General features: G+C 36.7%; 1 protein-coding gene across 1 annotated transcript; it reads left to right on the forward strand.

Annotated features, from left to right (window-relative positions):
• Positions 1-10: 10 nt before the first annotated feature.
• Positions 11-11,376, forward strand: dnajc5aa (DnaJ (Hsp40) homolog, subfamily C, member 5aa). Its single transcript, XM_042729659.1, has 5 exons — positions 11-165; positions 2,914-3,045; positions 7,878-8,091; positions 8,312-8,483; positions 8,594-11,376. The coding sequence occupies exons 2-5, from the start codon at positions 2,936-2,938 to the stop codon at positions 8,704-8,706; spliced, it is 609 nt and encodes a 202-aa protein (XP_042585593.1). The 5' UTR covers positions 11-165; positions 2,914-2,935; the 3' UTR covers positions 8,707-11,376.
• The last annotated feature ends 418 nt before the right edge of the window (positions 11,377-11,794 follow it).

Here is an 11,794-nt window from a genome sequence, read left to right on the forward strand (position 1 = left end):
ATGCGCACGTCGTTGTGGTGATGTCACGGGTGGGCGGAGCCGAGCGAGATTTGCTGCATCTGGTACGCTTACGTGATCGCGCGCTTCCCGGGGATGCAACCACAGATTTAACATCGTTTTCTTTAACGCACTGAAATTAATCACGACGCCGGGTCCGACAAAACGGTAAGCGGTGCATGCGTTAAACCCACGTTACACCTTAAGAAAAAAACACGTTTTGCCTGCTCTCTTGGTTTATTAGTGGGCTTGGGTGAATTGGTGTTATGTGGTGTAACGGGAAGAACGGGAAGCTAACAGGCCGGAGAATATGGATGCTGGAGCGCAAAGCAAAGCACCGGGGCCTTTACTGGTGATGCAGAAGCGAAGCGTGTCAGAGATTAACGTTAACTGTAAATCCTTTCCGTTTGGTGAAGTAATCTATTGCAGTAATCTATCAACACAGTAGATCGCAGTCACCTTTTTTTTTTCTTTTTTTTTTTTTTTTTTTGAACAGAAAAAATGGTCTGTCGTTTGTTGCTCACACTCACATCAGCAAATCGCCCCTCCTCAGCTTTATAATATGAGTGAATGAAACATACGTGTATTGTGTCTTTTATCAACATTGTATTTCAATAGAGATGCCTTGATGCGGACACAGAGTGCGACATTTGTTGCTATAAAACGAGCGCTCTTTCATGCAGACCGAATAGCGCAGTTGCGTGTCGAGCTGTGAACGCTGGGGATGGGAATCGTGCGCAATTTTTCGATTCTGGTTCCTCTGTTGTCAAGTAATAAAACAATTTAAGATTTCAATACAACAGATTAAATCAGAAAGAAGACGTGTTTACACATTTTTAATTACATTCAACTACACATACTTTTAGATGCAGAATAAATGTAGTGGAATGATTTGTTGTATATATTTTTTAATTGGTAACATCTACAATTAAATTATAAATTTTTATAAAATATAACTTAACTACAAGTTTCTATTCGAACAATCAGTTATTCAGATCTCCGTTTCAGTCTTTTGTTTGGGAATCACACTATACTGGTCTCGCTATATGTTTTGAAGTGAATAAAAGAACCGACTCAAAAGAGTCATTCGTCCAGGTTGAGTCAATCCATCGATTGAGTCGGTTCTTTTAAAGAATCCCTAACAACCTATAATTCCTGCTTATTGGCTTGGTTAAATCTTTGTTAAATCTTGTGAGGTGTCAACCCAGACACCATGTTGGGGATCATGGGTGGGTCTTTTTTAAAAGTTTCATGTGAGTCTGTATGCAGCCAGGCCATTTCTTCAGCTTCTGAATCCTCATGATGCTTCTGGAAATTGTGCCACCATAACACATAACATTTGTAATACTGAGGATTTTTTATCATCATTTTATCCTATATAGATTCTTATCATTAACATCTATATTAACCACTACTTAAAATTAAGCAACGTATAAGACACTACCTATAGAACACAGAGTTCCCAACAGAATTTGGTGTTCAGGGGTCTATTATAAAAGATGCAACAAAGCTATTATTAGATTCTTCTAACTAACCTGACACACACAATTGCTTAGATATGTTCTTTTGAGCAGTCTCACACTCTTCCTCAGGAACCCTGAATGCTTGTCTGAATTATTAGTGTCTGGCAGTGCTGAGTAAACTATCAGAGGTACTACAGTCAGCTGAGTAAAGCTTATTGTGGTGTACAAGATTGATTCGACACAAACCCAGGCCTCTCCAGACATGATGAGACAAGCAAGCACATTGAGGGACAGATTACCACTTAGCTTTGTTGTTCTACTGATATGAAACTGTGTCAGTCTTTGTGTTTTATGTCCTGCGGTAGCCTACACCATAATAAGGCTCAGATCTACAGTCTACACATGACAATATGTAAACTGAAACCTGTGATATCCTGTGGTATTGATTTCTCTTTCTGGGGATCAACACGAAAGAATTAGCTGACAGGAGAAGTGTGAGTCAGCTGATGAATCATCAGTAATGCTTATGATCACTAGAGAGTGCTAGTTATGTCATCATTACAGTAGTAATGTATTAGTTTGCAGTTAGGCAGGTTGTCATTAGAAACATCTTTGTGATACTGTTCTTGTGTCAATAGCCTGAACATCATGCTTTGACAGAAGCAGCATGATATTTATTGTTGTTTAAGCCCTATATGCCATCTTTAAAAGATCCAACTGATCTGTTTAATCTCTAAATTGAGTATTGATCTGAAATCCATTTAAGCTACTAATTATCTTGAGTGGTTTTAGTGTTTAAACCTCAAACTATGATCTGGGGAATATCAGACATGTTTTCTCTGCATGTCTGCTGTTCATCTGATAATGCATTTTCTGTGTCCTCTTGGGGTTTTTTAGAGGCAAATTTATAATTAGTACATATTTAACCACTCCAAGGGTTCATAAACAGTCGATGAACTTTGATGAGAGCAGACATCTGAATGATATTTTGATGGTTAGATTTAATCAGAACAGCAAAGTACTTAGGGGTTGGAAAAGGTTTATGCTCAAATCATAGATCTGTGAAATTTGGTTCTGTGTTATGTTTACTTAAATATTTTATGAAATAAAACCTCACTTCAGTTTGAGAATATTCCAATTTTATCCAAAATAATAAATAAAATTAATTAAAAAGAACTTAAGTAAACTTATGGGGACCAAAATTGAAGGCATGATGAAGAGTGCAAGAAAAGATCAATCAATGACCTTAAGCAAATAATGAGGATTCATCATTATTTTGGATTTGTAGTGATGATGATAAGGTCATTTGTTTTTAGGCCAGTGTCCTAATTTGGAAATATTGCATTATGATGTTCCCTGTTGTTCAAATGAAATGCTTCAATATTCATGCTTTGTATTTTATAAGAGATTTGTTATAAGAGATATTAGCATGCAGCATGTTGTGTGTGTTCAGATTGTTGAGGACCTGATTTGCCATGGCTGAGCAGCAGAGGCAGCGCAGTCTCTCCACCTCTGGAGAATCACTCTATCATGTGCTGGGTGTCGACAAACTGGCCACTGTCGATGACATCAAGAAGTCATACAGGTGAGTTTGAGAAGCTCAGTCATTTCCTCAGCATCCCTGTACAGTGTTCTGCTCTATTTCACTTTTACTGGCTGGAGTTTTCATCAGATGTCTAGAGGCTAAATGCTGCACACAGCAATGTGGAAGCCTGCAGCTTAATAAAACTAAGTGCATTCAGGGACCGTTTGCCATGCACAGTTTTAGCCTACCCTAGGACTTCACAAAAGTAATGGATTCATTCATTCATTCAAGTGTTTTTTAAAGCGATATCACAGTGTGAGGTTTTCTTGGTACGATAACCTGGAAAATCACAGCATTGTTATCATTGTATTATGCATTAATGATATTTCATGATTCTCAGTACCATTTTTATACCAAAAAAAGATACTAAACACATTTTACAGTATAATTAAAAAGTGTGATATTAATGAAAATACTGACTAATTTAATGTTATTATCAAAAAAAAAGAAAAAGTCTGACTAAACTGACATGGAGTATCTCACAGAAGTGAGTACACCCCTCACATTTTTGTAAATATTTTATTATATCTTTTCATGTGATAACACTGAAGAAATGACACTTTGCTACAATGTAAAGTAGTGAGTGTACAGCTTGTATAAGTGTGTAAATTTGCTGTCCCCTCAAAATAACTCAACACACAGCCATTAATGTCTAAACCACTGGCCACAAAAGTGAGTACACCCCTATGTGAAAATGTCCAAATTGGGCCCAAAATGTCAATATTTTGTGTGGCCACCATTATTTTCCAGCACTGCTTTAACCCTCTTGGGCATGGAGTTCACCAGAGCTTCACAGGTTGTCAAAGGAGTCCTCTTCCACTCCTCCATGACAACATCACGGAGCTGGTGGATGTTATACACCTTTCATCTGAGGATGCCCCACAGATGCTCAATAGGGTTTAGGTCTGGAGACATGCTTGGCCAGTCCATCACCTTTACCCTCAGCTCTTTAGCAAGGCAGTGGTCATCTTGGAGGTGTGTTTGGGGTCGTTATCATGTTGGAATACTGCCCTGCGGCCCAGTCTCTGAAGGGAGGGGATCATGCTCTGCTTCAGTATGTCACAGTACACGCTGGCATTCATGCAGCCCCAGACCATGATACTCCCACCCACATGCTTGACTGTAGGCAAGACACACTTGTCTTCTTTCTTATTCCGAGGTCACCGTAGCCACCAGATCCAGTGTGTATCCAGATCAGATGGTCATTACAGTTACGTATCCAGTCCAGATGGTGGATCAGCACCCAGAAGGGACCTCTACAGCCCTGAAAGACAGCGGCGACCAGGACAACTAGATGACCCCCAGATCCCCTGTAAAAACCTAGTCTCAGACGACCACCGGGAAAAGACCACAGTAAACAGATGATTCTTCTGCACAATCTGACTTTGCTGCAGTCTGGAATTGAACTGCTGGTTTCGTCTGGTCAGAGGAGAACTGGCCCCCGACTGAGCCTGGTTTCTCCCAAGGTTTTTTTCTACATTCTGTCACCGATGGAGTTTTGGTTCCTTGCCGCTGTTGCCTCTGGCTTGCTTAGTTTGGGACACTTCATTTACAGCGATATCGTTGACTTGATTGCAAATTATTGCACAGATACTATTTAAACTGAACTGAGCTGAATGATGACATCACTGAATTCAATGATCAACTGCCTTTAACTGTCACTTTGCATTATTGACACACTGTTTTCCTAATTAATGTTGTTCAGTTGCTTTGACACAATCTGTTTTGTATAAAGCGTAGTGCTGGACGATATGGCCAAAATTTATATCACGATATATTTCCTAATTTCGGTCGATACGATATAATTCCGATATCGATATGAACACTATAAAAAGCCTCGTAAAAACTGCCAAGAACGCCCACAACAGATGTCACTGTATATACATTTATGAAAAATGAATTTGCCAAGTCTGACACCTCATTTAAAACAACCATTAATATTTTTTGAAAAAAAAAAAAAAAAAACATTATTTTTTTGTATTTAGCCTTCATACAAACAATAAATGTGAAATCACTGTCAAAAAATCATTTCAGTCTCACCTAATTAAAATTAATATCTTTAACTTCAAACTGTAGGCTAATATATACTACCAGTCAAAAGCTTTTGAACAGTAAGATTTTTAATGTTTTTAAAGAATTATCTTCTGCTCACCAAGCCTGCATTTATTTGATCCAAAATACAGCAAGAGAAGTAACATTTTGAAATATTTTTACTATTTAAAATAACTGTTTTATATTTGGAAATATTTTAAAATGTAATTTATTCCTGTGATTTCAAAGCTATATTTCTAGCATCATTACTCTGATTACATGATCCTTCAGAAATCATTCTTATATTCTGATTTGCTGCTCAAAAATAATTTGTTGAAATCAGCTGAGTAGGTTTCTTGATGAATAGAAAGTTTAGAAGAACATTTATTTGAAATAGAAATATTTTTTAACATTATAAATGTCTTTATCATCGCTTTTGATCAATTTAAAGCATCTCTGCTAAATAAAAATTTCTATAATTTCTTTCCAAAAGAAAGAAAGAAATCATGCTGACTCAAAGCTTTTGAATGGAATAGTGTAATCAAATCAAATGTAATCAATGTAAAATTGTTACAAAAGCTTTATGTTTCAGATAAAAGCTGATCTTTGGATCTTTCTATTCATCAAAGAATCCTGAAAAAAAGTACTCAACTCTCTTAAATATTGATAATCATCAAATCAGCATAATAGAATGATTTCTGAAGATCATGTCAAGACTGGAGTAATGATGCTGAAAATTCAGCTTTGATCACAGGAATAAACTACATTTTAAAATAAAACAGTTATTTTAAATAGTAAAAATATTTCAAAATTTAACTGTTTTTGCAGTACTTTTGATCAAATAAATGCAGGCTTGGTGAGCAGAAGAATTCTTTAAAAGAAAAATTATACAAAATAAAAAAAAAAACATTATACAAAAAAAAAATTAAAACCTTTAAAAATCTTCCTGTTCAAAAGCTTTTGACTGGTAGTGTAAGCTGATTATTCTTATAGATTGAAACAAATGTGCTTTAGTCAATATAAAGAGTATGAAGAGTGCTCTTGCATTACTGCAGGAAAAAAAAAGCATGTTGCTGGAGCAGGCTTGAATGCAAACTGATTGTCTGCCAGCAGGAGGCGCTGTGAGAGTGGTAGACCCAGTGGTTTCTCCAGTAACTGCTATAATCAAAGCAGCTCCGCTTATGAACGCTTCTTTATCAGATAAAATGAAAATGCTTTCGAAACTTTTCTGAAAACAGTCGGTTCCCTTCAGAGATACATTCATATAAAGCACCCGCAACGTGTTTTGATTTTGAAACGTGCAGTGCTCATATTTATACAACGAAGTCAAACGCCACAAATAATTTAATGTACTGGAAACACTGGTATATCGAAATATCGGAAATGTGTTTAAAAAAAAAAAACACCGATACATAAAAAAAAATAACAACGCCTACTTTGTTTATATTGAATTATTGTCTAGTAAAGCGCTATATAAATAAAGGTGACTTTGTACTCCTCACCTGGTTGCCGCCACACACGCTTGACACCATCTGAACCAAATAAGTTTATCTTGGTCTCATCAGACTACAGGACATGGTTCCAGTAATCCATGTCCTTAGACTGCTTGTCTTCAGCAAACTGTTTGCGGGCTTTCTTGTGCGTCATATTTAGAAGAGGCTTCCTTCTGGGATGACAGTCATGCAGACCAATTTGATGCAGTGTGCGGCGTATGGTCTGAGCACTGACAGGCTGACCCCCCACCCCTTCAACCTCTGCAGCAATGCTGGAAGCACTCATAAGTCTATTTCCCAAAAACAACCTCTGGATATGACGCTGAGCGTCTCAACTTCGTGCACTCAACTTCTTTGGTCGACCATGGCGAGGCCTGTTCTGGGTGGAACCTGTCCTGTTAAACCACTGTATGGTCTTGGCCACCGTGCTGCAGCTCAGTTTCTGGGGTCTTGGCAGTCTTCTTATAGCCTATGCCATCTTTATGTAGAGCAACAATTATTTTTTTCAGATCCTCAGAGAGTTCTTTGCCATGAGGTGCCATGTTGAACTTCCATTGACCAGTATGAGAGAGTAAGAGCAATAACACCAAATTTAACACACCTGCTCCCCATTAATAACCTGAGACCTTGTAACACTAACGAGTCACATGACACCGGGGAGAGAAAATGTCTAATTGGGCCCGATTTGGACATTTTCACTTAGGGGTGTACTCACTTTTGTGGCCAGTGGTTTAGACACTAATGGCTGTGTGTTGAGTTATTTTGAGGGGACAGCAAATTTACACTGTTATACAAACTGTACACTCACTACTTTACATTGTAGCAAAGTGTCATTTCTTCAGTGTTGTCACATGAAAAGATATAATAGAATATTTACAAAAATGTGAGGGGTGAACTCACTTCTGTGAGATACTGTATATATTTCAACTTAGTAAAAATTGCTTGACTAATAAGAAAAAAGGATTTACAAACCAAAATAACTTCACCCAAAACAGACAGATATATACAAATAGCACATATCATAAATATTTATACAAATAAAAAAACATTTTAATATTTTTGTTTCAATGTTACACTAAATTAATAATTTGTTTACGGTTAGTTTAGAATTGCTATTGAAATTAAACAATACAATAAAATCTATTTCCATTTATTTTATTTTTTATTAATTATTACTTATTTTGCAACAGTCACTGAAATATGATACATTGATACAAAAAAATACAAAAAACAGTTTTTTCTTATGTCCAAATGCCTAAATCTGAATGCATTTAATGTAGTTTATGTGCCCCTTTTTATCTTTTAAAGGAAATTGGCATTGAAATATCACCCTGACAAGAATCCTGACAACCCTGAGGCAGTTGATAAGTTTAAAGAGATAAACAATGCCCATGCCATCCTTAACGACACGACAAAGAGAAACATCTATGATAAGTATGGCTCTCTGGGACTTTATGTGGCTGAACAGTTTGGAGAAGAGAACGTCAACACTTACTTTGTCCTATCCAGCTGGTGGGCCAAGGTAAGACTCTTGAGTTTTTCTGGCTGTATTTTATGTTAGGTTTAAAATAATTTGCTCCTGTATTGGCAAAGCTGAATTTTCAGCAGTCATTTCAATCTTCAGTGTCACACGATCCTTGAGAAATCATTATAATATACTGATTTGGTGCTCAAAACATTTCACAGTCATTTCAAATGTTTTTTCACTTTAATTTGTTGTTGATCTCTGTCTCCCCCTACAGGCTCTGTTTATTTTCTGTGGCCTGGCGACAGGCTGCTACTTCTGCTGTTGCCTGTGCTGTTGTTGTAACTGCTGCTGTGGGAAGTGTAAACCACGGCCACCTGAGGGACAGGAACAGGAATTCTATGTCTCCCCTGAAGACTTAGAGGCCCAACTGCAGTCCGATGAGAGAGGTTAGATGTGTGCTATATGCCCATAACATGCCACCTTCAAACAGCTACTCCTATGATCCTCCAGATTCTTTAAGTTTAAACCATTATGTCCTGTTGAAATCTTTCTGCAGAGGCAGGTGGAGGTGAGCCCATCGTGCTGCAGCCCTCGTCTGCCACAGAAACCACCCAGCTAACGTCTGACGGTTACCATACTACTTACCACACTGACACCGGCTTCAATTAAATGCCCCACTCTCCTCACCTTCACCCTGTGGATTGTCTCTCACCACTCTGCGCCATCTCTCCGAGAGAAAAAAAAGAATGGAAAGAATCCTTCAACTACATCTAAAAAAAAGCCTGTTTTTGAGAGGAGGAAAGCCAGAGATGGAGCTGAATTCTTTAAAATATCCTGTCCCTGATTCACGCACCACTTCCACCACCCACACAAGAGTGGCTCACATCCGCCTCACCGTACCGTAGCTTAAAAACGAGCTTAAGAAAAAAGATCCTGTCATTTACCCTGATCTGTGTGTTGCCTTTGACCTCTGATCTTGCCTTCCACTCGTTCCCTTGCTCCTCCAGCCAGATTTGCTCGTCGTCCTGTGGCATGAACTGTTCCTTGAATTCATTAAATTGCAGTTTTCGCTATATTTATTGACATGAAACGTTTGTTCCCATTTATAAGTACTTGAGTGTAGTTAAAAGTTGACTCCGTGAACTTGCCATAGGTGTTCGAAGACTAGTGCAACTGCGCTGAGAAACAGCAGAAATATATTTCCTTTTTAAAATCTCAAATATTCCATTCACATACCTCGCAGATATCCCTGGTTCAGCATTAATTGGATTTATCCATACATAATGCTACTTTTTGTTTCAGTACAGATTTTTTTTCTGAGAGAGAGAGATACAAATGATGCAATTGATAATATGCCATTTCTTCTTAGTATTGGGCTCATTTACATCTGGGTGTTGGTGTTTCTGTCTTATTCTGAGACCCATTTGCAACAAGCTGAGCCAAACTTAGGACTCTTCTCTATATATGGAATGGATTTAACTGTCATCTCTGTGTAGTGTGTAGGTTGTTCGTTGATGTGCGATAACATGTTTGGGCTCTCAGCTTTGGTCTTAGTGTTAAGCTCAGTTTGGCCCACTTGTGTCTCTTTTCTCTCATCAAAAGGGAATCGTGAACACAATCTGGCATAAACTCCCATAGTGTCATATCACAGTGAGTGTGGAAACTATAACAGATGAGACATTTTTTATATAGATATACAATCTACACACATCAAGTGTATGTACAATATATGTATATTCTGGTCATTTTTATATTTTAGTTGCCGCGTATAGTTAAGATAATTCTTCTTTGTGTCTGTGGTAATGGCCTCTTGTGGTCACTTGAGACTCCCTATGCCAAGATATACTGTCTATTGTGAGATATGCTTGTGTTTTGAAGACATTAATTCCTGAGTGGTAGCCATTTATGATGTTTGTTCATCAGATTTATTTATTGAAGTGGCAAAGTTATTTTAACACTACAAGCATCTGGATTCATTTTCAAAGTCCAGCCTCTCAAAACCTGAAAGGACAATAATGAAAATTATTTAGTCTGGATTTAAAAACAAAATTAACATTTAATTAGCTAATTTAATTAACTAGCATTTAAGAAACATATCATTTTAATTACAGTAGTGGTCATGGGATTGATAGAAATATTCTTAATAGTCATGAAAACAATGCATAAAATCTTAATAGACCTTAACAGGCTTTTTCACAGTGCAAGACCAGTGTGAGATTTTTTTTTTTTTTTTTACTTTGCAGTTGCGCTTTCCTTTACTTCAAGTCTTTTTGATGTTTTGAACATCATTTAAGCATCTAAGGTTTAATGCTGTAACACTAGCATTTATTTGATAGATTCTCCTCTGAGCTGCCTCAGAGATGTGGCATTATCCCTCAAAAGATTCAACTGAACCATTAAACTAAGTTTGTGTCATATAGCCTAGTTAAGTAATATGATCCTTAAACTTCATTGTGTTGCTCTTGTGATTATGTTTACACTTTGTTTTCAGTGAAAGGGTGAAAAAGAGGGTGTGTGTGGTGATGTCACCAACAGCTAAAGTCACCTCGATAGTCAAAAAAAAAGTTCCCTCTTCAAGTATAACTGAAAGTGCTTTAATAACCTTCTTATAGCAAACCTGATTTTCTGTATCTGCAATTACATGACCATCAATGCCATATTAACTCATGCTTCTTACTCACTGCTTGTTTACGTGGGCAGGTCTGAATTTTATTTGTCATCTCTCTGTTCTTATTTTCCATGTTGGCTCTAACTGGAGCCGAATACAAATGTCACCAGCCATGTTCACTGTTACTCTTCAAAGGCCAATAATTTCTCATTGAATTGTTTACATGTCATTATGGAGTACAATAGTATCTTCAGTCACTATCTGCTTTCTTTCTCGTCTCTCTCTCTTACTCTCTTTCTCATTCCCTTGTTCCAGTGCTCTAGATGGTTTTTAATGGACGTTAGCCTCTGTGGTCTTTTTTCCTGTGCATTGTCTGTATCAGAACTATACTCGTATAAAGAGTATGGCTTAGTCATTAAAATGTTGGATTTTATGTTGAATGAACCGTGCTTAAAGGAGAAAAAATAAAATATACTGCAGAAAAATGGTCAGGAAATTGTTGCATATTACGTCTTCAGAAAGAAGAGAAATTGTTTAGTGTAATTATAGTGAAATGGTAATTTTATGCATTTTTTATTTTATTTATGATCTTATTTTGTCATGTTTATAACGAACTGTCCTTGTTTCAAATGGTATGTTACATGAATTTGACTCTGAAACTATGCTACTCATAGTTCTATAGTGAAGGTCTCTTGTACATACACTGAATTATTAAAAAGAATAATACTAGACCTTTATGTTGTAGCATGGTTATTGTATGACTAAAAGAAAGGAAAAAAAAAAACATTTATTTGCTGGTGTAAAATAAATGTTTATGAACATTTGATGTGGCTGAGTGTAGTCTTCTTAAAATAAAAACTACAAAATTACAAAAATAAGTGTGAGAGAACCCCATCCAATCTATATAGCCTGTTTATAATATTTCATAAACTATATATTAATTTTAACGTTTAGACCTTTGCTTAATTCCTTAATATTATCCGCGTTACTGTATTTATGAATGAAGTATTTACCTACATTTTAATATTAGAAAGTGCAATGAAAAATAATCATTTATAACTAGCCTACCAGCAACCAAATCTATATTTGTAAAAGGATTTGGTTACTGGTACTTATAAATAAATAAATGATTGTTCGTGTTTTAAACAA

The sequence above is a fragment of the Cyprinus carpio genome, chromosome B8 (assembly GCF_018340385.1).
Source record: "Cyprinus carpio isolate SPL01 chromosome B8, ASM1834038v1, whole genome shotgun sequence".
NCBI classification, from domain to species: Eukaryota; Metazoa; Chordata; class Actinopteri; order Cypriniformes; family Cyprinidae; genus Cyprinus; species Cyprinus carpio.

Excerpts from the sequence above, each read along its gene's own strand:
- dnajc5aa (XM_042729659.1), top strand. The coding sequence starts at position 2,936 with ATGGCTGAGCAGCAGAGGCAGCGCAGTCTCTCCACCTCTGGAGAATCA. Across the intron at positions 3,046-7,877 it reads GACATCAAGAAGTCATACAG|GAAATTGGCATTGAAATATC; the intron begins GTGAGTTTGAGA and ends TATCTTTTAAAG. Across the intron at positions 8,092-8,311 it reads TATCCAGCTGGTGGGCCAAG|GCTCTGTTTATTTTCTGTGG; the intron begins GTAAGACTCTTG and ends CTCCCCCTACAG.